Source organism: Jaculus jaculus, chromosome 19 (assembly GCF_020740685.1).
Source record: "Jaculus jaculus isolate mJacJac1 chromosome 19, mJacJac1.mat.Y.cur, whole genome shotgun sequence".
In the NCBI taxonomy this organism is placed as follows: domain Eukaryota; kingdom Metazoa; phylum Chordata; class Mammalia; order Rodentia; family Dipodidae; genus Jaculus; species Jaculus jaculus.
Genome location: NC_059120.1, coordinates 20,587,806 through 20,615,090, shown reverse-complemented (window position 1 = coordinate 20,615,090; position 27,285 = coordinate 20,587,806). Strand labels below are relative to the sequence as shown.

The window sequence follows — 27,285 nt, the reverse complement described above, 5'->3', positions numbered from 1 at the left end:
ATTTACTTTGGAGATCCCAAATTTTAAATTTTCTTATAAATTATGTCATTAAAACTGAACATGTAGCTATTAAAAATGTAAGTGAAATGTGTTTAATCATTTTAGAGCAGTCAAAATACAATATATGATGGTTATCTTGGTTTCTGAAAGCAATTCTTTTACCATATGCATTTTAAAAATCTTTGTATCATCAATTTAAAGTTGACAGTTAATTTAAAATCTGAGTCTTAATCAAAGTTGTTTTCAAACATTGTCATAATGTCACTTTGAAGAGTTATATCAATGGTACCAGCCATCTGTAAAAAAAGAAAACATTTAAATTAATTGATATATATATATATATACACATATATACTTTTATTATAGCTATTTAAAATGATTATAACATTTCTAAAAGGATCATACAAAATATGTATAAATTATTTAAGATAATTTTTAAGATAAGACTGTATATAATTTTTTAATTCTCATAAAATGCCACCTGGTTCTGTTCAATATATTGTATTAAATAAACATACTGATAAGGGCACAAACTGAATTTCTTTCTCCATGGTGGAGACAGGACAATTTAAGCTACCCAAAACATAACATTACAAAAACATATTACTACTGGCCCTTTCCTTAGGTGTTAATCCAAGTAAGCTTGTCAATCAGCTGGCCTGGCCCTCAGGAAAGCTCACACATGTGTAAAAACCCAAGTGGGATTAAAGCACCCTAGCAGGGAACAACAGGCATTTTCTCATTTGCTTAATGCACGATGATTCATTTCACCCTAGCAGGTGAAATGACAGGTATTATTATTCCCCACTCAAGAATGAAGAAATCACGTCCACTGAGAGATTAGATAAGTAGCCAATAGATGGAAGACTAGTAAATAGCAGAACCCAGAATCTGAACCCAGGCAGTCTAGTGGCCCCATGGTTATGTCAGTACTAAATTATGTTGCCTCTTGACAATAACATTGTTATTTTAAGTTGTGACTTTAGAGCCTGAATCTCATCTTTTGAACATAAAAGGCAGTGATCTTTTAAAGATTTCCTTCCTTAGGGTAGATTTGGTAAATTAAAATTCACTTACTGCTTCTCTCCTCCTCCGCTCTTGCTCTCTTTCCCTTGCTAGATTACGGTCTTTGAGAAGCCATAGCTTGCTTTGATCTTGAACTTCCAAAGACTGATGAAGTTCTTTCTGTTCTTCTCCATGGCACTTGCTTTGCATTTGATTTGAAAATGTTTCTATTATCAATCCACTTCCAAGCTCCCTTAAAGAAATATTAAAGCTCAAATAAGGTTTCAAATTCCTTAAAACTTATCATAAAGACACAGGATAAAATAAAAAATATATATATAAAGCAGGGGCTGGAGAGATGGCTTAGCAGTTAAGGTGCTTGCCTACAGAGGCTAATGACCCAGGTCAGTCCTCCAGGACACCCTCCCCCCCCAAAAAAAAAAAAAAAACAAAAAAAACAGACGCTGAGGCTCATACATCTGGAGTTCATTTGCAGCAGCTGGAGGCCCTGGCATGCCCATTCTCTACTTCTCCCTCTCTGTTTACAAATAAATAAATAAAATATATAAAGCAATGTAGTAGGCACCTGGTTTCTTCCTGTCATGACTATGTTGTAACTTTTTGTGTATGTGTGGTGTGTGAGTATATGAATGACAAAGGCACATGGGGTGCCTGTCTTGCCCATTCTCTACCTTATTATTTATTGAGACAGAATCTCTCACTGAAGCTAGCAAGAGTTTGCAGATTCAACTAGTCTAGCCAGTCACCTTACTTGGGGGATCTTCCTGGATGAGCCTCCTGAGTGCTGGGATTACCGGGCATTTCCGTGGATACTGGGAATCTGAACTCAGGTTCCTACAGTTATTTTTAGAATATATATATATATATGTATATATGTTAGAGACAGAGAGAGGGAGGGAGGAGAGAGAATAGGCATGCCAGGGCCTCTAGCCACTGCAAACAAACTCCACATACATGTGCCACCTTGTGCATCTGGCTTATGTGGGATCTGGAAAATCGAACCTGAGTCCTTAAGTTTCTCAGGAAAGTTCCTTTACCACTAAGCCATCTCTCCAGCCCAATTTTATTTTTATTTTTTTTTGGAAAGCCCTTTACTAAGCCATTTCTCCAGCTCCTTTAACTTTATTTATTTACTTACTTATTTTTATTTATGTATTTGACAGAGAGAAAGAGGGAGAGAGAAAGAATGGGCCTCCAACCACTGCAAATGAACTCCAGATGCATGTGCCACCTTAGGTATCTGGCTAACATGAGTCCTGGGGAATAGAACCTGGGTCCTTTGGTTTTGCAGGCAAATGCCTTAACCGCTAAGCCATCCCTCTAGCCCTTTAACTTTATTTTTGATATGTCAAATTTTACACAGTTATCAATATGAACATCAAAAAAGAAGAGGCTTGGAAAACTGTAAACAAACATATAACTATCACTAAATATCTTTCTTTCTTTTTTTTTCCCCCAAGGTAGGGTCTCACTCTAGCCCATGCTAACCTGTAGTCCCAGGCTGGCTTTGAATTCACAGTGATCGTCCTACCTCTGCTTCCTGAGTGCTGGGATTAAACATGTGCGGCACTATCTTTCTACATGCAGAAAAAAATAACTTAAAACATATTTTTTTGGGAAATAATGTCATAATTTGACAATATATGTATCTTTAGTAGCTTTATTATTTGAGTATTTCTATCTTCTTCAAGTAGACACTATCATTTGGAAAAATACCAAAACATGGACTTGTCTTATAATTTTTCTGTGTTCTATTAATTATCTGAAACACAGTCACTTGACAATCACTTAATATGTCTCTATATCTCCCAAGACCTTCTTTAATCCAGTGCATTACAGACCTTTGATTTTCTTGGGATACTTTTGGTTCTTTTGTATTATATTCCAGATGTTTTCGTGTTTGTTCTTGTGTTCGAGCTTTTACTTCCTTTTCTATTGCTGCTTTCCTAAACTGGTTGAAAAGCTCATCTGAGGATTTCAGCACACTTGATGATTTCACCGGTTTGCCTAAACTCTTCCAAGAGTCTGCATTCTTAATCTTTATATCCTAAGATAAAAACATAAATAAATATTTGATTCAGTCTGTCTACAGACATCAAATTTTGGAAGGAAGAAAATATCTTTAAAACAATACACACACACACACACACACACATATGTATCTCCCCTTCATAATTCCTGAGAATTAGTTTCAAATGGCAACAACAGTAGATGACAAATGTAATGTGTCCCAAACATCTAGAAGATACGTTGAAAGAATGCTGATCTATCTGTGCATGCTATTAAGCATACACAAGACTTCACAAGGAAATCCTCCTGTAGATTCTAAAGGACGTTTTTATGACACATTTTTTAAAAACTGGGACAAAAGCGAGGGATATGTAGTTTAGTGCAAAGAAAGCCCAGGGCTCAACACCTAGTACGTGTGCATGCATGCCCCTGACTACCACGATAGTACAAAAATGGAAGGAGAAGATCTGAGGCACCAGGCAGATGCCAGCATTACAGAATTCTCCAGCGCACGCATGAAGACCATGGAGACAAGTGCTGCTTTCATGTGCTTTCCTGAAAATCTAGAAGCCAAGCACTAGGCTTAGAGATTCACAATCCTATTCAAATTAGGGCTAAAAAGTCTCGCTTGTGATTCCTTCTCAACTTTAACCCCTTTTCAAAATTTATGAGAAAAAAGTAACATTTTACCTTCTGCACAGGAACTTGATACTCTGGTTCCTGCGCTGCTGTGTTATTATTGGCAGATGTAAGCATCACAGTGTGACCATTCAAGACTTGCTTAGTGTTACCTAGAAGCACACAGTTTTACAATGACATGAGGTAAATATTTTAATTGCATTTATTCAGTCTCTGTCTATTTCCTTCCATGTTAGACACCATACAAATAAAATGACTTTTAAATATTTATTATTTATTTGACACAAATCTGGTCCCAAGGTTCTGTCTGATCTGTAACTCCTCTACCATTCCATGGGTATCTTCCCACATTCCTGTGGATCTAACCAAAGCTCTAATCATAAACAGCTTCATACATATTCTGTTCCTTCCTTTTGGAATGGCTGTCAGTCCTAAATAAACATAGGGAAGTAATCTTTTTTTCTCTAATGCTCAGGTCCGATGATACTTATTCTGGGAAATGCACACTTGGCAAACAGGTCAGGTAATTCTGCCTTCTTTATCTCCTTGCAACATTTCACTTTTGCTCCTCTTAGGTCATATTATTTTTACAGTGTCAGTCATTTTATATTCACTTATACAAATTGCTCACTTTCCCTACAAGTTGGCAAAATTCCTGATTTACCTTTTTTTGCCATATGAATTCATATTGGTAAGACAATAGTAGTATTTGTTTTTAAAAATTCAATATAAATTTAGTGGAGAATTTCATGAGATAAAAAGTGGTAAGTTGGGGCTGGAGAGATGGCTTAGCGGTTAAGCGCTTGCCTGTGAAGGCTAAGGACTCCGGTTCGAGGCTTGATTCCCCAGGACCCATGTTAGCCAGATGCACAAGGGGGCGCACGCGTCTGGAGTTCGTTTGCAGAGGCTGGAGGCCCTGGCGTGCCCATTCTCTCTCTCCCTCTTTCTCTCTGTCTGTCACTCTCAAATAAATGAATAAAAATAAACAAAAATTTTTTTTAAATGGTAAGTTATAACAATGAGTTTAGCAATCTTTTGTGTAACTTCATCTTATTGAGAAAAACTTTCCATTTTACATGGAGATATAGATGTCAGGATTGCAGGGAACTAATGCTAAAATATTGTTTAAAATTTAAGATAATTATTAACTAAGGTAAACTAAAAATTAATTCGCATTGAAATTAAACTCTAGAAAAATAAATTGCTATGTAAATTTTATAGTTTATAGAATTTGTAGTTTCCCTTGGGCACAGTGCCACCTACTGTTGGAACAGTCAAATTCCAGTGTCATCCAAATTATTTTTACCTAATGTTATGTGATATTCTTTACAGGGGAGATATAGCCTGACATGACACAGCACACTGATTTCTTTATGAAAATTTAGGTATTCAATTCTTGTATATTTACAGATCATGTGTTCTCTTAAAATACAAACACCTTGTTTGCATTTTCACCATTGTTTTTAATTATCTTTCTTCCCTCTGGCCAGAGATAAGGTTATTTTTACCATTATTCTACAATATACCACGCCTATTTAATATATTGAATTAAAAAACTCAGAATAGCCGGGCATGGTGGCACACGCCTTTAATCCAAGCACTCAGGAGGCAGAGGTAGGAGGCTCACCATGAGTTTGAGGTCACCCTGAAACTATATAGTGAAATCCAGGTCAGCCTGAGCTAGAGTGAGACCCTACCTCAAAAAACCAAAAACCCAAACCAAAAAAAATAAACCCCCCCCCCAAAAAAAACCACCCAAACTCAGAACAACTTTCTGTTAAAGGTACCTACTACCACAGAACTAAGCTCTTATCCAGATTCTATTACCTCTCTGCTATAGTAATTTCAACTCCAGTGGCTAACATAAAAAGCTTTGCAAAAGCAAAACATTTCATACTTTCAGTTTTGGGGCTTTTTTTTTTTGAGGTACAGTCTCGCTCTTGCCCAGGTTGACTTGGAATTCACTATGTAGTCTCGGGCTGGCCTGGGACTCACAGTGATTCTCCTGCCTCACACTGCAAGGTTTTTTTTAAAGTATTTTATTTTTATTTATTTGACAGAGAAAGAGGGATAGAGAGAGAATGGGCATGCTGGGGCCTCCAGCCATTGCAAATGAACTCCAGATGTATGCGCCCCCTTGTTCATTTATTCATCTATCTGGCTAAAGTGGGTCCTGGGGAACTGAACCTGGGTCCTTTGGCTTTGCAGGCAAATGCCTTAACTGCTAAGCCATCCATCCAGCCCTCACACTTCAAGTTTTAATCCTTTCTTTTCAATCCTAATTCCACTTAATATTCTGAAACATCTCATACTGATGATAATTTCCTTCTAAAAAGACATAATTTTTGATATATACTTGCTTTTTTACCCAGAGCATTGCTAAATACCTTTTTCTTATAGCAGCTTACCATTCTAACACAGACATTGTTATAGCAGCATTTCCCAACATAAGCTAAGAACTTGCTACTATAGGCTTGAACAGGGACAGGCTTTTAAAAATCACACACACACACACACACACACACACACACACACACACATATGCTATATAGCTATAATGAATATTTATGGGTATAAAGCAGATAATTTATAATAATGTGCTTCAATGATCATGTCTATCCTAGACCTTACTAGGTGATTTTTCAGGATTTCTCAGATGTGTGACATTGATAATGGCTGTAGTAACCTCATACACAGGCTTGGGACTCTGTTTCTCAGTCACAGCTGTTTACTTGTGAACTTCTCACCTGAGGGTGTCTGACTCCGCACAGGGGCCATGGTCTCCACAGTGTGCAGGTGGTTGACAGCATGGTGCTCACATGTGGGTTGATGATGATTCGCTTGTGCTCCACTTGGCTTTGTGGTCTGCTGGGAAGCACAAGGTTCAGAAGAGGCTGTGTCTTGCACAGAAGACTGTGTCTGTAGACAAAGGTAAATAACATAATCTTTCAGAGTTCTAACCACACAAGAGGCATCATAAAGAGTAGAACACAAAAGTAAGCAAAAAATTAGCGAGAACTTTCATCTCATGTTGTTTACTGTGTGGTTTCTGCTGTGTGCATCGTGTGAGTGAGCATGTGTGTGTAGGGGATCAAAGGACAACTTCAGGGTGTTGGTCCTTGCCTTCTGTTGTTTCTTGTTGTTTGCTGCAGCACACAGCAGGCTAGCTGATCTGGAAAGTTCTGGGACTGTCCTTCTTCCCTAACCCTCACTGTCAAAGCACTAGGCTTACAAAACATGTGATTGCCTCTGGCTTCCTGCTGGGGCTGGGGTCCTAACTCTGGTGCTCACGCCTGCACAGCAAACGCTTTACCCACTGAGCCGGCTCTCCAGCTCCAACATATGATAGTTTACACATGCCTTTTGAATACATATTACCTAAATCACACAAAATAACAATAGATCTCTTATAGATGAGGCAACTAATAAACAATGGTTAACTTGGTCATCATGTAGCTTACAAGAATTAGCCAAAACTTATGAACTTAATTGCTATAGAAACCCTACCTACTTTTCACCTCCTAGATTTTGGAAACTTGAGTTGAGGAGATGAAAAGTAACAACTTTTTGATGTAAACATAATACAAATGTGTTTTTTTTTTTTCAAGACTGGCTATATAACTCAAGCTGGCCTCAAGTTCATGATCATCCTTTTCCTGCCTCCTAAGTGACAGGGCTATAGTTATACTACTATGCCTAGCCATGCTCAAAGGTTTTCTTCTTGGTGTATGGTGTATAACTGTACGCAGTGTGGGTTAAGTGTGTAGGTGTATGTCCATATGTGTGTATAGGTATGTGTCCACATGTATGCACATGTGTATGTAGGCCAAAAAGGTTGATGTCAGGTGTCATGTTCAGTTCATCTCCATCTTATTTTTGATAGTTTCTCCCACTGAACCTAGAACTCACCAATTTAGCTCAATTACCTACGCAGCATGCCATGAGGATTCTCCCAAAGACACATCTCTTACACTGGGATTATAGACATATACCCCATGCCTGGATGTTACACTGGTGATAGAGGTTGGTTCACATGTCTGCATGGCAGACACTACCCACTGAGCAATCTCCCCAGTTTCCCCAAAAGGTTTAAGGAAAGCTTATTTCAGTAAAGTATAACATACATATGGTTTTAAACTATAATGTTAAAGAATTGTAGATGTAGCTCAGTTGGTAAAGTGTTTGCCTAGCATGTCCAAGGCCTTGGGTTTATCCCTAGCACTTCCAAAAAAGAAAAGAATATGTATAAAGCTAGAGATAGATTTAACTTACCTTTACATTCTCTTTGGGAGGTAAGTCATTCGTTTTTACTCCAGTAAATTTAGGACGTATTGCTGAAAATATATAAAAATAATTATTTCAAAATTTTCACCTTATAGAAACCTAGTAAATGGCAAGTTTTTCATATTAGAAATGAAGTTGGCATGAGACTGAAAACCTGCACAGGGGATCTCAACTCCCCAGTAACAGGATGTCAAAGTATACATTTTCAGTTAAATTCAGGAGATATATTGCATGCAATATGAATGAGGCTAATAATTGTAGATTTCAAATATTTTTACCATAGAAAATATCTAAAGTGGTAGATATGTTAATAATATTGATTGAATAATTACACATAGGAACATATAACAAACATGGTAAATACCCTAAATAGATGTAATTATTATTTGTCAAGAAAATAAATAATACTCTTAGAGTTTACAAAAAAAATGAAGTGACAACTTTAAATGAATGCCTTTAATATACTCAGTGTGTGTGTGCGTGCATCAGAATGTGCACATGGAGGTGAGAGGAACTTTCTGGAGTCAATCCTTGTCTTCCACCTTGCTTAAGGCAGGATCTCTCATCTGTTGTACATTGCTACCTACATTTACTAGGCTAGCTGTTCTGTGAGCTTCTGGAGATTCTCATCTCCACCTCCCATCTTGCTGCGGGCATGCTGGGATTACAAAAGACTGCATGTCTTCTGGCTTTACATGGAATCTGAGGATACAAACTCAGGTACTCAGGCTTGTGTGGCAGATGTTTTATCCATTGAGTTATCTCCTCAGCCTTATATCTATCTCTTATACCAATAAATTCTTAATAGTCATAGGCTTTTGCCCTATTTGAATTAGCCAAAATTTCTAAAGGGGTATCCATTTATTCTTAAATAAGAAAATATTCTTTCCCCAAAAGATATTTTCTTTGCCATATAGAACAAACATCCACTCAGAAAGTTCTAACTTGTTTTTGTTCAAGCAAAAAACATACATGTTAACTTCACAGTAAAGAGCTTCCATGGGTGATAGTTTTAAAGGGAACAAGTTATAAAACTGAGATAATCAAGTTTCAAACAAGTAGTACCAAATATATTAAATCACTCTTTACTACATAGCCATAAATATAACTGCAAGATACTTAATTAAAATAATAAAGAATTTATTATAAGAGAAAATTATTTTTCTGAAAGGGTACAGTCTTTTATTCTAAAGGAAGCTGTTTGATTTCTATGGTAATGTCTGCTCTGCTTGCTTAGCACTATACTAACACTCTCCTTACTATACTAACACTCTCCTTACTTCCAAGCTATTTGGAACTTTGAGTTTTGTAGGACCTCTTTACCCTTAGAAATATCTGTAGCTATGGCTGGAGGGATGGCTTTGCAGTTAAGGCACTTGCCTACAAAGCCAAGGACCCAGGTTCAATTCCCCAGGACCCATGTAAGCCACATGCACAAGGTGGCTCATGTGTCTGGAGTTTGCAGTAGCTGAAAGGCCCTGGTATGCCCATTTTCCCTCTCTATCTGTCTCTTTCTCTCTCTTTTCCTCTTTCTCAAATAAATAAAATTTAAAAAAAGTTAAACAAGTATCTGTAGCTGAAATCAGAAGTGTAAGTAGATATGAAAAACTACATCTGGGCTGGAGAGATGGCTTAGTGGTTAAGCACTTGCCTGTGAAGCCTACGGACCCTGGTTTGAGGCTCGATTCCCTAGGACCCACGTTAGCCAGATGCACAAGGGGGCACACAGGTCTGGAGTTCGTTTGCAGTGACTGGAGGCCCTGGTGTGCCCATTCTCTCTCTCTCTCTATCTGCCTCTTTCTCCCTCTGTCACTCTCAAATAAGTAAATAAAAATGTACAAAAAAATTAAAAAATAAAGGAAAAGCTACATCTTTCTGCCAAGGTGTGATTGTTTCCTTTTTGCTTATTCTACAACTGATTCTGCTGCTCGTCTCCCCTATCATAAGCCTAGGTCATATAAAAAAGCAGCAGGCTCATAGTTACTGCCATGATCCAGCACTCCAAGCCAACTTTCATAAACACCAGAGTGCTACTGCTCCAGGGCACCAGGGCTGATCAACACCAAATATTATTTAAACTTTAAATATTCTAATTTTAATAATTACCTTCTGTCTCCTGAAATGTCATCAATTTCCACTGGATGTGTTACTTTTCTTTCCTCTCCTAAAATATTTGAGGCTGGACACTGTTAAAATTGCTAAATGCCACTCAAAGCTGCACTTTAAAGAATTCAAGTACTTAAAATGACATGAACCATCTTAATGCCACTCAGCTAAGATTCACGTCAGTGCTGGGGTTAGGTGGAAGAGGGAGATTAGGAAACAGATGGGAACGACTAAGGATACAGATCCAGGTAGCCTTCACATTTAAGGGAGAAATTACAGTTTCAGCTTTGAACAGAAAAACAAAAACACACTTCATTAATATAACGTATATACTTCTATTCATATTCATCTATATTAATTATTAAAATGCACTTAGCTACAAAAATCCTACAATATAAATTCCTTAAATATAATAAAAACATGATATAGTACATTAGTGTTCTGCTAAGAAAAACCTTATAATTTGGACTAAAACTTAGAATTATAAACATTAACATGTCAAAAGACCCAAGCAAAAACAAAAACAATTTTTAACTGAAAATAACAAAACTACCTACTCTATATAGTATGACTCATAAATGCCTTATAGATTATAAATTATGACATCCCATAACTCAACACTCTGGTTTCCCATTCTAGTCTCACATAATTGTCTTCTAAAAACAGTACTTATTAACTGCATTTAATTGTTTATTCATGAATTTCTAGCCTTTGGAATTAAAAGCATAGGTACATATTTTTGCTATTAAATTTGAGACAAACTTTAATAAAAACAAAGACTCCACAGTTGTGGCAAACATCAATTAAATGAGAACAATTATGACAACATGTACTTTGCCAACTAATTTCTTGGGGACTAAGATAACCTGTGTGTCACTTTAAGGTGGCCAAATGGAATAGCATACACACACTACTAACTAAATGTATATTACATATGTTATGTTTGAATTTTGCATCTTTCTAAAAAACTCAAATTGTATCATAAAATTCTCATTTTAACTTGGTAAAAAACCTACTAGAAAAGCTGGGCATGGTGTTGCACACCTTTAGTCCCAGCACTTTTGGAGAAAGGCAGAAGAACTGCCCTGAGTTCAAGGCCACCTGAGACTACATAGTGAATTCCAGGTCAGCTTGGACTAGAGCTTCCTTGAAAAAAAAAAAAAAAAAAACTTACTAGAAATTTTTTAAAGAGCTCAAATAGAAGAGATTAGTTTATAAAGCTTATTTAGTAGCCTTCAACTAACAGTTGTTCCAGAGATACCAAATATCAGCAAGCCAATTTGGAATAAAAATTCCATGAGGTTGAATAAAAATTTCATAATGCAAAAAACCACAACTGATTATGATGCCATACACAGCAGAAATAAGTACCAAGGACTTTTAAAGGAGAAAAATCATACTTTCATGAAAAAGAACCAGTGTAAGGGGCTGGAGAGATGGCTTAGTGGTTAAGGCACTTGCTTGCAAAGCCAAAGGACCTATGTTTGATTACCCAGGACCCACGTAAGCCAGATGTACAAAGTGGCACATGTGTCTGGAGTTCATCTGCAGGGCTAGATGCCCTGGCATGCCCATTATCTTTCCATTTCTCTCTCCCTCTCTCTCAAATATATAAATAATAAAGTATTTTTTTTTAAAAAGAACCAGTGTAAGATGATGACTGACTGGAAGCCCTTATTCTCTAGGAAAGAAAGCAAGTCCTGAAATATTAAAATGACTTATCCAGGGCTGGAGAGATGGCTTAGCAGTTAAGCGCTTGCCTATGAAGCCTAAGGACCCCGGTTCGAGGCTCGGTTCCCCAGGTCCCACGTTAGCCAGATGCACAAGGGGGCGCACGCATCTGGAGTTCGCTTGCAGAGGCTGGAAGCCCTGGCACGCCCATTCTCTCTCTCTCCCTCTATCTTTCTTTCTCTCTGTGTCTGTCACTCTCAAATAAATAAATAAAAAATTTAAAAAAAAATGACTTATCCAAACAAATCAGCCAAACCATGTTCTATTGATTAAAAAAAAAAAGCAATTGGATTTATACTAAGAAAATTAATCTTTCTAATGAATATTTTGGTAATATTCATGGAAGTGTTTAATAGTTTCTTTACTATCAAGAACCAGCCAATTATAAGTTACTTGTCCCTTATCCTTGCACTTGCCTGTGACACCTAAGGACCTAGTTTGAAGCTTGATTCCCCAGGACCCATGTTAGCTAGATGCACAAGGGGGCGCACACGTCTGGAGTTCGTTTAAAGTGTCTGGAGGCCCTGGCGTGCCCATTCTTTGTCTTTCTGTGTCTGCCACTCTCAAATAAATAAATAAATAAATGAACAAAAAATAAAAAAAGTACAAAAAAATTATGACTTGGCTAAAAGAAATCATATCTGAGTGGCTATAAAAATCCAGGATGACAGGTATAAAAGGGTAGATTAAAAAATATTACTAAGGATTACTCTTTGTATCAGCAAAGAATATGCTCCCAAAGCTTTCAGAAAAGTTGCCTCTTAAAATTTTGAAGAAATTAAATTATATCTATGTTTCCTATGCTGAATAAATAAGCACAAACCTATTAACTGAACTCTCAGAATCATGACAATCTATGATTTATTAGTGCAGGACAAATCATAGTCAATATTCAAGCCATAAAATACTGGAGATATTTTCAGTTAAGTTACTGTTTCGTTGTTTTTTATTTGAGACAGAGGGCCAAGGTTTTACCATTAGCCCCTGCTGGCCTCAAGCTCACCACCTTCTTGTCTAACCTCCTGAATGCTGCGACTACAGGTGTGTCAGTGTGTGCTGCTGGGCTTCATTTTCGTTAGATGACGGAGGAGGGAGGGTAAGGTTTGTGCTAATATATCTAATATCCAAAAATTGCATTTCTTAATAAATCACCTCATTTCCCTAAATCCTGAAAATCAACACGGATTTGCCATCTATTCCTTGAAGCAGTCATGTGATAATTAAAAATAGTAGATGTTTAGATTATATTACAGGAAGTATTGCATTGAGATGGTCTGACTTGTGTATTTTTTCCCTTCTATAGTCTTTCTGTTTATAATATAAAATTACTATTCTCAGGGAAAAAATTAAGAGCCTCAAAATATTTAATGGGTAAAACTGATGTTAACATGAGGGACAAGATATCCTATTAATTACTATTCTCAGGGAAAAAATTAAGAGCCTTAAAATATTTAATGGGTAAAAATGATGTTAACATGAAAGACAAGGGATCCTATTACTTCATTTAATTATATAAAAAGGTACAATTCTCCCATTATTAGACTTTACATTTGCAATTTATAATACACATGCAGTGTTTTATTTCCAATAAAATAATAGACTGTTCAAAAATAATTGAAATTTCAAAAACAAATGACAAGTTAGGTATAGTAGCAGATGCTTATAATCCCAGAGGCGGAAAGAACAAGATATTAAGTCCAGTCTGGATCACATAGTGAGACTCTATCTCAAACAAAATAGAATCCACAATGTCAAGTTAAAAAACAAATTGAAAGCCAGGTGTAGTGGCACATGCCTTTAATCGCAGCACTTGGCAGAGGTAGGAGGATTGCTGTGAGTTTGAGGCCACCCTAGACTACAGAGTGAATTCCAGCTCATCCTGGGCTAGAGTAAGATCCTATCTCAAAAAACAAAACAACAACAACAAAAGCACCAAATTGACCTAGTGTCACAAACTGCACACTATTCATAACATAGTTGAAATAGAAAAATTGGGGCTGAACATATGTATAGCTGAGTAGTTAGAATGCTTGCCTGACACAGCAAAACCTTGTGTACTTGAGTGAGGGAGGTTTGTTACTTTTATTTTATTTTAATAATATATATGTAAAAACAACTCCTAGTCAGGCCTGTGGTGGCAGGCCTGTAATCAATTCCTGCAAAACCAAAACAAATTATTTTTTAATCTGAGAAAGTTGATGTCAACCATAAATATTAGTTAAAAAATAAAAATTGAGCAGTGTTTTAAGATTTGAATTGTGAGGGTAAGTTCCTTCTGTTGGAAAGTTAGAAATTAAAAATATCAGATATAGCCAGGCGTGGTGGCGCATGCCTTTAATCCCAGCACTTGGGAGGCAGAGGTAGGAGGACTGCCGAGAGTTTGAGGCCACCCTGAGACTCCATATTGAATTTCAGGTCAGCCTGGGCTAGAGTGAGACCCTACCTCAAAAAAATAACAACCAGCTACTATATAGCATTTTAAGAACACATAGCTGATGATTAACATTCTTTTCTTCAAGACACATATTAGAATAGTCTTTAAGATTTGGACATGGAAGGACACGTCTGTAATCCCAGCACTACCACCCTGGTCTACAGTTAATTCCAGGCCACCCTGGAATTACATAGTGAGACCCTGCCTCAACGAAAATCTTATTTTATTTAAAAACTAACTCTCTCTCTCTCTATCTATCTATATATAATTCTTCCAATACTCAAAGCATCAATTGATTTATTTGAATTAAATATTTTAAGCTCATAGTTTCAGAAAAGTTTTATCCTATGAATAAAAGACAAAGTGCTCTAACTTACTAGGCTACAATTGCTTTATTAGGTGAAATTAAAATTTGTTTAAAAGTCAAATATAAGTTGATAATGTACAATAAGAGCCCCCAATTAATTTTAAAATTAATTATTATGGTATATTCCAAAAAATAAAAATTTTAGCTATTTTCACAAAATCATTTGTCACTATGAACTTGAGACATGCAAAAACAAAGAGCAGCAATCAGCACCACACCAACCAGAGGAAAGAGCTTGCACTACACACCAGCGGGCCCTGACTGCGCACTGCACACTGGATGCTCTCTTACAAATGGCACAATCCACCAGTGGGCCCTGACTCCGCACTGCACACTGGATGCTCTCTTACAAATGGCACAATCCACCAGCGGGCCCTGACTCCGCACTGCACACTGGATGCTCTCTTACAAATGGTCTGATAGCTCTAGGTAATTTGTCTTGAATGAGCTGGGTGTGTTGACGCACAGCTTTAGACCCAGCACTCAGGAGGCAGAGGTAGAAGGATCGCTGTGAGTTCAAGGCCACCCTGAGACCACATAGTGAACTCCAGGTCAGTCTGGGCTAGAGTGAGACTCTACCTCAGAACACACCCCCTCAAAAAAAGAGGACTGAATTCCAAAAAGAACTCAAAAAAGGGCAAATTTTAGGCACAAAAGTGTTCCATATTCTGCAATTTGCCATTGGCTAATCATGATGGCACACCACTACCAAGCCAGTACCTTAGGGGCAGTGATGACCTTTCTAATGGGCAAACTGAAAATGTGAATGACCTAAGTTTGATACAACTCTACAAGATAAACTCTACACGATAGTAAGGTACTACTATTTTTCTATGGCTAGAAGACATTATTCTATGGGAAAGAAACCAATAAAGTGAAAAAACAGGCTCTACAAATTCTAGGATGAATGGTTTCTTAATAAAATGATGGTTCAACTCAGAACATACCATAGCACTGTTATGTAACTGGAGACCATACTGAAAAGTCCCTTTGAGTAATATTTTTAATGTCTACAATAAGTGAACAAAAGCACTTTATTACCATGTTTTCTGACTTTAAAACCTAGTATTTACTAGAAGACTATTCCACTAGGAGTAAACTTATTTTTCAACTTTAGAAATCCATAAGTCATATGTATAGTATGAAATTTCATTTCTTACAATGTCATTTAAGGAAAATAATTATCTACATGTAATTAAATAATTAAGTGTGGCATCTAAATCATAGGTAAGGAAATAATCCTTTGAACACAGTAAATTTCAGTATTAGAAAAAAATGTATCAGCAGAGAGGACAGCTAACCTGGTTCGGAATCGCTGTCAGAGGAGCTTGCGTCACTGCTGCTGTCACACTCAGACGAGCTGCTGCCACTGCCACCACCGCTGCCACTGCTGCTGCTGTCACTTAGGCGGGACACACCTGCAAATGCTCTGGATGGTTGCAATGTTTGTGTCTTCTCAGCTAAAAAAAAGGAAAGCACATTAATATGCCAACAGAAACAGATTTAGGAACATGTAAGGACTGCCACTTACGTTTTGTTTGCTGCTTTCTACAATTCAATTGATTGTTGACATCCAATAACCGCTTTTCCAACTCCTGTTTTTTCTGTGAATGAAGTTCTTCTTTTGACTTCAGTATTTTCTTAGCTGTGTGATTTAGGAGTGAAACAATGAACTTAGTGAAAACTGGACACAAAAGGGCTGGAGAGATGACTTAATGGTTAGGGCACTTGCCTGCAAAGCCTAAGGACCCAGGTTTGGTTCCTCAGATCCCATGTAAGCCAGATGTACATGGTAGCACGTGCATGTGGAGGATGTTTGCAGTGGTTAGAGGCCTTGGTGTGCCTATTCTCTCCACCAGGTGCTTCAGGCACTATCATATGTGCTTGGGTCTTTTAGACATCACAGGCAAGCACTTTAACCACTAAGCCATCTTTCCAGCCCAAATAAAAAACATATTTTTTAAATAATGGACACAAATCACAAAGGGCTTCTTACTATGCAGACATACATACCATTAGGTTTGAGAGATCGTTTTCTCAAGCATGCTGAAACATATTTTTGTAGTTCTCTTAGCGTTGATGGTTGTAGTGTTTCAAAGTCTATCTCTATCTCATCTGGACTGGAATTTCCAAGTGAGGGTTCTCTTGAATTTATTATATGAACTATTCGGCCAAGTTTATCTCCAGGGAGTTTATTTATATCCAAACTTAACTGCCTCTTCTCATCATAGTTCATAGGCTTAGCGTAATGTTCACTTTCAGGTTTTAAAGGAGGTTTCTTCTTCGGTTGACTGTAACAAAATTTGTATTTAGCACAATTTATTACATTTGAATTAATTTTTATTTAGGTATAGGGGATTGAACCTATGGCCTTACACATGCAAATTGCTGTCTAGCACAAGCTACACATCACGCCAAATTCATTTCATATAATTATTATTGGCAATTTTATACATGTATATAATGTATTTTGATCATGAGCCGCTCCCATTACCTTCTCTTAATGCCACTCCTCATCTCCTTCCACTGAACTACTTCCCAGCCAATCCCTCCCCTACTCTGATGATTTGTGTGTGTGTGTGTGGGTGGGTGTAACTCACTAGCTTAATTAGAGTTACCTACATGAGCATTGGTGGGGGTTACTTACCAGAGTATATGGATCCTACCTGTGGCTCCACTAATTGCCAATAACTCCTTAGGAGGGATGGGGACCTTGTGCCCTCCTCCACATCCATCATGGATGTTGAGGAACCTACTACTGTGCAGGTAATGTGCAGATAAAGATGGTCACTGTGAGGTCCCAAATGCAAGGGTGGTCACATAATTCTTTAAATAATTCTTTAAATAATCATATAAAAGATACTTGCTTTTCATGCATGGTGGCATACACCTTTAATCCCAGCATTCTAGGGGCCAACGTAGAGACCAAACTAAGACTACACATTGAATTCCAGGTCTGGGCTAGAGTGAAACCCTATCTCAATAAAAAAGATACTTACTTGCTTTTACACTTTTCCCTTTGTTTTATCAGCTTAAGTTTTTTTCTTGGATTTTCATCTTTGTTCTTAACCTTTTCTCTTATTGCTGCTCTTTTAGACTTTTCACTCTTTTTCTTCAGCTTACGTAAAGGTACTTGGGAAAGAACTTGTAACTGCTGATGAACAGCAGTAAGCTGAGAAAGTAAAACAAATAAAAACTAAACTTTTCAACATTTGTGGCTTTAAATAAAATACACTATAAAAATCATAGCACTCCAAAATCAAGATTGTTCTGGAATTAATTTCATATTATATTTTCCCCAGTTTTCTTACTTCATTTTAGAAATTCATTATCTTGAAGGACATACATAAAACTTCAAACCCTGGGCTAGAGAGATGGCTTAGTGGTTACGGTGCTTACCTACAAAGCTAAAGGACCCTGACTTGATTTCCCAGAGCCCATATAAGCCAGATGCACAAGGTGGCACAGGTGTCTGGAGTTCATTTGCAGCAGCTGGCACACCAATTTTATTTCTATCTGCTTCGTTTTCCCCTCCCCTCCCGTCCCCTCCTCCTCTTTTCTTTCTTTTTTTTTTTCTCTTAAGTAAATAAATATGTTAAAAGAAAAACCTCAAACACTGTTATGTGCTCAACCTAAAACAGGACCAGAAAGGCTTGGCCCAGTAGTAGAGCTCTATTCAGCCTGTGAAAGATCTTGGATGTGATTTCTAACATAATAAATAAATAAATCCCATGACAGGATTTTCAGGTCTTAAGTTTTTTTTTTTTTTAAAAAATTTTATTTTATTTTATTTAAGAGAAAGAGAGAGAGAGAATGAATATGAATGAACGAGAATGGATGTGCCAGGAGCCTCTTGTAACTAAACAAACTCCAGACATATGTACCACATTGTGCATTTGACTTTAGGTGGGCACTATGGAATTTCTTTAACCTTTGAGCCATCTCACTAGCCCAGGTCTTAATTAGTAACTTTTCAGGCTGGTTAACATTTTATCACAAAAAGAACAAAGGTGGGGGCTTAGTCATTAAAGTGCTTTCAATGTCCCAGTACCCATATAAGCCAAACACACCAAACACACCAAGTGGCACAATGTCTGGAGTTCATTTGCAGTGTCGAGAGGCCTTGGTGTACCCATTGTCTCTCTTACAGGGGATCTGGAGAGTGGAACATGGGTCCTTAGGCTTCGTAGGCAAGTGCCTTAACTGCTAACCATCTCTTCAGCCCCATAAATGATTTATAAAAGAACCAACCACTCATTGTGATTAGGAATATAGATAACAAAATTAAAAAAGAAAGAATTTGCTGGGCATGGGGGTACATCATTATAATCCCAGCAGGTAAGAGGCAAGTAGGATCAAGACAGTTCAAGGTCATTCTCAGCTACATAGTGAGTTTAAGGCCAGCCTGGGCTAACATGAGATCCTGTATCAAAAATAATCAAGCAAACAAGAAAATAAACAAAAAACTTGGAGCACATAGATATTTGAGTAGGAAAGATTCTTGTGACCAATGTACCAATAAGTAAGCAAAGCTCCAGTAAAGCTCGTTTAAGTAAAAGAGCTTTAAGTTTCCAGGATGGTTACTTATAAAATAGATAGCAGCTTGCAGAATGAATAGAACACGTGTACTATACAAGCAGCCACCTGTTCTTGAAGCTTTGCCAGACACTGCTCTTTTTCGTCTTCAGAATCTTTTGATGAGGCCTCTTCAGAGGAAGCCTCACTACTGCTTTCTCTTCCCCGGTCTCTCGTGTGGTCTGGTGTCAGGTGACATGAAGGCGACCTCTCCATACAGTCATCAGGGATCTTGGCAAAATGCATTTCAAAAACGTCCTAAAATGGAAGATGCAGCTGTTTATGTTTTTTTGTTTTGTTTTGTTTTGAGACAGGGTCTTGCTGTGATCTTGGTTGGCCTGGAACTCACTATGAAGTCGAGGAAAGCCTGGAATTTACAACCTCATGCCTGCATTCAGAGTGCTGGGATTACAGGCATGTGTCAATACACTAGTAAGGCTTTCTCCATTTCTGATTTAAAGTAGCAACAATATCTTTTAACAAAAAGTATATGACACCATCATATTTTGGGCAATATTCTTTAAGATTCACCAAATTCTTTAAGATGCATGCTTCTCTGCCATCAACCTCAGCAACTTTTCTTCACATTTCTAATCAGCATTTGTGCTTTCAAGTTATATGGGGATCCTTTCAAATGCCATGCAGCTGAGGTAACCCATGTCACATTCTACCTTTCGGTAATTCAAGACAGAGAAAAACGTGGATCTACTCTCCAGTGGGACTTGGAATCTAATGAACCCTATCAGATATTCCCTTTCACTAACAACTTACCATTCTCTCTGGAGAATAAGTAGCTTTATGAAAAGATTTGCTATTAAATAATATAATAACTCAAGCATAACTTAGAAAATATTTAGTAATTTTGGCCAGGTGTGGGGATTCACATCTTTAAGCCCAGCACTCGGGAGGTAGAAGTACGAAGATCACTGTAAGTTCAAGGCAGCCAGGAACTACATAGTAAATTCCAGGTCAGCCTGGTTTAGAGTGAGGCCCTACTTTGATAAATCAAAAAAAAAAATTAGTATTTTTAAGAGATACAAGTACTATTCATCTCTTGAATTATGGTTCTTTGATACTTTGTTTAGACCAAAAATGTAGTGCGAAAGTAAAACCTCACCTGAAACATTCTAGCCATTGCCACTACCTTGTGGTTGGGGGGGTTGTATTTGTAGCAGTTCATGAACATGAGTCTAACATCAGCGGCAAACTCATATGCATCTTTATATTTTTGCTGATCCATCTTCTCCTAATTTAAGGAAAAGTTAGAAGGATCACCATTCAGAAAAATCGTTTAAGCACCTCTCCTAAGCAAGCATTCCTATGGAATAACTGAGACACACAGGAGAATATAGAAAGTAATAAAGGGAAAAAGTATTTTTGACTTCTGGGTAAGATAATGGACTAGTAGTTAAGTATGACTGACTCTGTGAAAGGTAAGTGTCAAGATAAGGATAAAATACTCTACTCCATAGTGGAGACAAGAGAAAGGGCTTCAGAAATACATGAAACAGTAGTATGGAGAAACAGCATGTGTGCTAAAATTGGGACAATATAGAAAAGATCAGCATGACGCTTTTGCAAGGATGACATGGAAATTCATGAAGCATCCTATATGTGAAAATTATTCTTAAAGAATAAGTTACAAAAACTGACCACAGTAAGTGAAAATTCAAAGTACAGACTATATTATATACTGTGACTAGAATATTGTGATAAAGAATAATAGATATGTTTACATGAAAATTAAAATATTTAAAAATGTCCCAATGATTAATCTCAGGTGGCAGAATTCTGGTAATGTAGTTTTCTTCAGAATTTTCTGGATTTTAAGTTTCTTTGCAATGAGGCAATACTTTTATAATCAAGAAAATAAACTCCTCTTATTAAGGTAATATTTACCTTGATAGTGCTAAGATCCATTGGAGTTTTGACAATGTCATAGTAGTTACGGAGGTGCAAAGCATTAGTATTAACGGGACTCTAAAAAGGCTGTGCATATGGCAGGTGTTTCTTTGCAAGCAATTCTTTAAGAACCTCACTACAGTAGCTTAGCTGTTCAGTTACTTTAGTGCTCTTTACAATTCCACATTGCTGAGGTTCCAGAATACCATTCTTCAGTACATTTTCTTTTATTGGCATATTCATTGATTTTCTTTCTTTAAGTGTCAGAGAAGATTCACTACTTTCTTTAACTACAGAAGCTACAGGGGTTGTTGAATCTGCTTTCCTCTTCACACCCTTTGTAGCCTAAATAAAACAATGCCACAAGAAACTACACTTAATGAAATAATCATGTTTTTTTTAAAAGAAGCCATTACTGATTATATATATATATATACATATATATATATTTATACATTTTTTTATTCATCTGTATGTTAGTAAAGATTAATTCCTCTTTTTAATTTTCCCCCCAAGCTTAATTCCTCTTTTATAGGTAAAGCAAATAATTCTCATATTTTCTTTATTACATCCAAAGAATATTTCCATCCAAAGAATATATCCATCCAAAGAATATTGTACAAATTACACATGAAAGATAGAAAAACAAAGACATGTTTATAGCAAAAATGTTTCTGAATACTTTTAAGTTAAGATGTACAATATTGAAAATAAAACTAGGCCTGGTGTGGTGGCGCACACCTTGAATCACAGCACTTGGGAGGCAGAGGTAGGAGGATCATGGTGAGTTCAAGGCCACCCTGAGACTATATAGTGAATTCCAGGTCAGCATTGGCCAGAGTGAGTGAGACCCTACCTCAGAAACCCAAAATAAATAAACAAATAAAATAAAAGCACAATGGACTTACTTGGACCATAGTTTGTGGGTCAGAGTTGAGGGGAGCTTCTTGTACCATGTTTAAGGGAGAGAGTAGAGTCTCTGGAAACCTAGAGGGAATTTCTTGCTGCTTGAATATATTTCCTGTTGCTTTGGAAGATGTTTGTTCTTTAACAGAAGAAACTGGTACTTTCTGTTGAATGTCTAGTGAAAAGTGAAAAAGAGCCAAACACTTAAGTAACTGTACAACACCACTTTCTTTCTCAGCATTCTATTCCAATTCAGTTAGTTCAGATTTTCTGGAAAGCAAGTCCAACACATCACCAATCTTTGAAACACTCCATGTATACAACTGTAAGCCCAAATGCTGAAATCCTGACAGATCAAAACCCCTGAAGTGTAAAATCCCTAAATATCAAAATAACTAATGCATAATTCTGGGAAAATTAAATTTAAAAATACCTATTTCCTTTTTTGTTGTTTTTTTTTGGGGGGGGTCAGGGTCTCATGCAGCTCAGTCTAGCCTCAAATTAGCTAAGTAGCTGAAGATAACCTTGAACTTGTGATCCTGTGCTCTAGCTTTATAGGCTCATGCCATCATGCCTGGTTTACTTACTTTTCCATTTGAATACTATTTAGTTAACTTCTTAACTCTTCATGTAACAATATGGTTAGCTCTAACAATGTTTTACTCTAAGCAAGTATGGTGGTGTAGGCCTGTAATCATAGCTACTTGGGAGGCAAAGACCAGCCTGGGCCACTTAGTGAGACACTGTCTCAAAATGCTAATTACAAAAGATGCAGGAGTGTGGTACAGTGGTAGGAGGCTTGCCTATCATGTGCGAGGCCATGTGTTCAAAAATTAGTACTGTATGCCAAAGTTTTTCTCTAAATTTTTTCAGTTAGAAAAAAGGATAATCCTCAGACCCAATAATAATACTTAATTCCTAGCTTATGGGACTTTTAGGCAATTCATGTCCTCTTATCCATAGGTGCATGGATACAAAATCCACAAAGATCACAGCAGTGATCGTTTCCTGGATGTCCCATAGATGGGTATCACTATGCTATTGAAAACCTAGCTTTAAGACCATTAACAGTGACACCTCTCCACCTTCCATGACAGTCATCCTGTGACTAAGGTTTAGGAGACTGTTTAAATACTTTGTTCTGACAGAATTGATATTAAAGGACTTCTAGATGTCTGTGTCTTTTGAATATGATTTTTATGTTTAGGTTGATACACACACACAAGCACACTGTCTTTCTTTCTCTCTCTTTCACATTCATACACTTACATGAGGCAGTGAGACTACAGACTACTTTCTAGCTTACCTTTCTTCATTCTTTCCTTACGACCAACAACTTGCTCATCTTGGGGCATTTGAGATAATTTCTGCATAAACAACTTCTCTAGAGCTTGTGCCATAAGAACAATGTCATCTCCAGGCTAGAAACAAGAAGGGTTGGATATACCATAAGGTTAAAAAATATTGTCACTGAGCAATTTCTTTAATTTAAGATGACTACTTAATACAATATGGCACTGCACTCTCAGCGAATGTTTATCTCCTCTAAGTTTAGAAATCAGTAAGATGGTCAGTTTAAATTCTAACATCATGCCCTTCAACTTTGAAAACTAACTAGAATGCTTTTCCAAACACTAGAGAAGTAAATGTAATCAATCTTGTATTATAAAATGGTATTAGAAGTATGGAAAGATTGCCCAACAGTTAAGGCACTTGCTTGCAAAGCTTAACGACCTGGGTTCAATTCCCTAGTACCCATGTCAAGCCAGATGCACAAAATGGCACATGCATCTGGAGTTCATTTGTAGTGGCCAGAGGCGTACATTCTTTCCATCTCTCTTGTCGGTTTGTCTCAAATATAATCTATTTATGTTTTTTGAGGTGGGGTCTTGGTCTAGCTCAGGCTGACCTGAAATTTACTATGTAGTCTCAGGGTGGCCTCAAACTCATGACAATCTTCTTCCTCTGCCTCCCGAATGCAAGGATTAAAGGCGTGTGCCACCATACCTGGCTTAAAGTATATTTTTATTTATTTATTTATTTATTTATTTATTTATTTATTTATTTATTTATTTATTTATTTATTTATTTATTTGAGAGAGACAGAAACAGAGAGAAAGACAGATGGAGAGAGAGGGAATGGGCGCGCCAGGGCTTCTAGCCTCTGCAAATGAACTCCAGATGCGTGCGGCCCCTTGTGCATCTGGCTAACGTGGGACCTGGGGAACCGAGCCTCGAAATGGGGTCCTTAGGCTTCACAGGCAAGCGCTTAACCGCTAAGCCATCTCTCCAGCCCTTAAAGTATATTTTTAAAGAAAGGTATGGGAATTTAGACTTTTCTACTTAAATAGGCTAAGTCAAAATTGTTCATTTCTGAGCAAAATACTGATGTTTGAAGTGATTGAGTTTTCAATTGACTAAATAAAGTGTCAATTCAACACTGACTTGGTTTATGAAATCCAGTGAGAAACATTATGCCTAAAGATACACCAACTGAACGTGGTGGTGCACGCCTTTATTCCCAGCACTCAGGAAGCAAAGTCAGGAGGATCACTGTGAGTTCAAGGCCAGCCTGAGACTACATAGTGAATTCCAGGTCATCCTGGGCTAGCTAGAGTGAGATCCTAGCTCAAAAACAAAAAGATATATAAACAGGGCATGTTGGCACATGCCTCTACTCCCATCTCTCTGGAAGCTGAGGACAGGGATCCCAAGTTTGAGACCAGCCTGGGCTACATCTACATGGTGAGACCCTGTCTCAAATTTTTCCTCTCTCTCCCAAGGTACATAAAAATATCCCTAATCAGGATATGAAATCTAAGATCAGCACAACTATTTGCATACTCTATAACACATAATAGCAAAAGATAATCAGTGTGATAGAAGCCTACATACCTTGTTGTATAAGTAACAGTTTGAGAACATTGTATTGAAGTCTTCTACACAGTCTGAAGCCTTCACATAATATTTATTCTCCAACCGCTTCTTAATTGTATTTAAATCCATTGGGTTTTTTATAATAGTATAATAATCCTATAGTTTGAAGAAGTTATAAATGTTAGTAAAAAATGAGCTGGGATATAGTTTAGTGGTAGAGAGCTTACATAGCATGCAAAAACTCTGGGTTTGACACCACAATATATAAACAAATAGAAATAGTTCAGTGGTAGGAGTGCTTATCTAGCATGCCTGAGACTCTGGGTTCAGTCCCCAGCACCACACACATGGCATCACTACAACTATTGACCCACAAAACAATTTCATAAATGATATCCGGAGTGCAACTGGGTACCTTTAAAGGGGTATAATCTGGAAGCCAGAATCTTTAGTAATTAAATAAAGCTGGATGTTAGAACATTACATTTCAGATGAAAGAAAAAGCCAATAAAGATTACAAAGACAGGATTTAAGAAGGTCTTCTCTAAAAAATAAAAAGGGAAGGTCATTGTAGGGAAAATAGTATTTATTAAATCTGAAAAATCTAGGGTTAAAAACAATCCCAGCTCCTATTTACTGTCTATTTTTACTGCCTATTTACTGTCTATATCACAAATTAGTTAATACTTTGGCTACTAGATAAAACAGCCGAATTTGGGTATGATACAAACAAGTCTGCCAAGCTGTGTAAGGGATCCTTTATGGAAAAGGTGATTTTTACCCTTTATCAAAAGGTCAAGTGGGAGATAAGGAGGTAGCTGTGTTGGTAGAGTGCTTTCATAGCATGCATGAGGCCCTGGGTTTGATCTCTACCACTGCATAAACCGTGTGGTGGCAAACACCTGTAATCCTACCACTCAGGAGGCAGAGGAAGGACTGAGCTAGTGTGAGGCCAACTTGGGCTACATAAAGACCTTGTTTCAAAATAAAAGATCAAGTGAAATATGCTATTATAACCACAAAACATGTACAATTTATCACAGACTATTAAAATAATCATATGCCCAAAAAGGTAAGCTTCATTTTAAAAAGATTGTATTTATTAATTTATTTGAGAACAGAAATAGAAAGTATAAACACACCAGGGCCTCTTGCCATGGCAAACAAATTCCAGATGCATGTGCCACTTTTTGCATCTGCTTTACGTATGTGCTGAAGAATTGAACCCAGGCCAACAGGCTTCTCAAACAATTGACTTTAATCACTAAGCCATCTTCCCTGCTCAAGTTTTTTTTTTTGAGGGGAAAATAATAAGGTTATTCATATTTTAAAAAAGATTTATTTTATTTATTTATTAGAGACAGAGAGAAAGGGAGACATACACAGAAAGAGAGAAAGAGAGAGGGAGAATGGGTACACCAGGGCCGCTAGCCACTGCCAACAAACTCCAGACACATGTGCCACCAAGTGCCTCTGGCTTACGTGGGACATGGAGAATTGAACCTGGGTCCTTAAGCTTTGCAGGGATGTGCCTTAACCACTAAGCCATCTCTCCAGCCCCATTAAGGATATTCCTTAGTGGTATTGAATAATCCAAGGTTTGCTAAATATAATCTGTAATACCAAAGACTGCTTTTATTATTAAAGACATTTACAGAAGTTTTCTTTTTAAAAGTTAACATAGGCAGCTGGAAGTATGTCTTAGTGGTTAAGGCGCTTGCCTGCAAAGCCAAAGGACCCATGTTCGATTCCTCAGGACCCATATTAGCCAGATGCACAAGGGGGCACATGCGTCTGGAGTTTGTTTGCAGTGGCTGGAGGCTCTGGCACACCCATTTTCTCACTCTCTCTCCCCCTTTCTCTGTCAAATAAATAAATAAAATGAAACATTTTTTAAAAAGTTAACATAATCTAAGATCCTTACAGGCAACTTGAGCTTCACGGCATCCACAGGCTGTTGAAAAGGCCAAGAAAAACTATGCTTCCATAGAGCCTTGAGGACAACTTTCTGTAGATACTGTAGTTGATTTGTCAAGCGCCCATTCTTCTTAGTGTTTCTGTACTCAGGTGGAGGAGGGTTAACAATAGCTGTTTGTCTACTTGGCAGAGACATTCTAAACGCCTTCAAACCCTGGTATTCTAATGTTGTCTACAAGTACATGTCCTGAAAACAAAACAGAGCAAAAACCTATTCCTTACAAATTGGTATTTATAACAGCGGAAGTGGTAAATATAAGAGAAAATGGGTTTTGTTTTCTGAGTCCAGGTCTCAACAAAACAAAACAAAAAACAGAAAAACAACAACAACAACAAAAACACGTTAGGACTGGGGGGAAAATCCATAATCATATTTTAAACAAATATTAACTTGTTTTCATGTGTGTCTTAGTCTTAGATGGTTTAAATTATTTCCATATTATACAGAATT

At 37.2% G+C, this 27,285-nt stretch overlaps 1 protein-coding gene and 1 non-coding gene across 2 annotated transcripts; one reads left to right on the top strand and one right to left on the bottom strand.

Moving 5' to 3' along the window:
- Window positions 1-227: 227 nt before the first annotated feature.
- Window positions 228-26,970, bottom strand: Brdt (bromodomain testis associated). The gene is given in 17 exon segments (XM_004653770.2): window positions 228-296; window positions 1,078-1,258; window positions 2,868-3,073; window positions 3,727-3,827; window positions 6,423-6,594; window positions 7,948-8,009; window positions 15,899-16,057; window positions 16,129-16,242; window positions 16,611-16,888; window positions 17,597-17,769; window positions 19,242-19,430; window positions 20,290-20,418; window positions 21,072-21,419; window positions 21,983-22,155; window positions 23,287-23,401; window positions 24,876-25,013; window positions 26,782-26,970. Coding segments are annotated over 17 exon segments (2,796 nt in total).
- LOC123456130 lies at window positions 20,688-20,790 on the top strand. Its single transcript, XR_006634348.1, has one exon. It is a non-coding gene; the product is annotated as a U6 spliceosomal RNA (small nuclear RNA).
- Window positions 26,971-27,285: the final 315 nt, after the last annotated feature.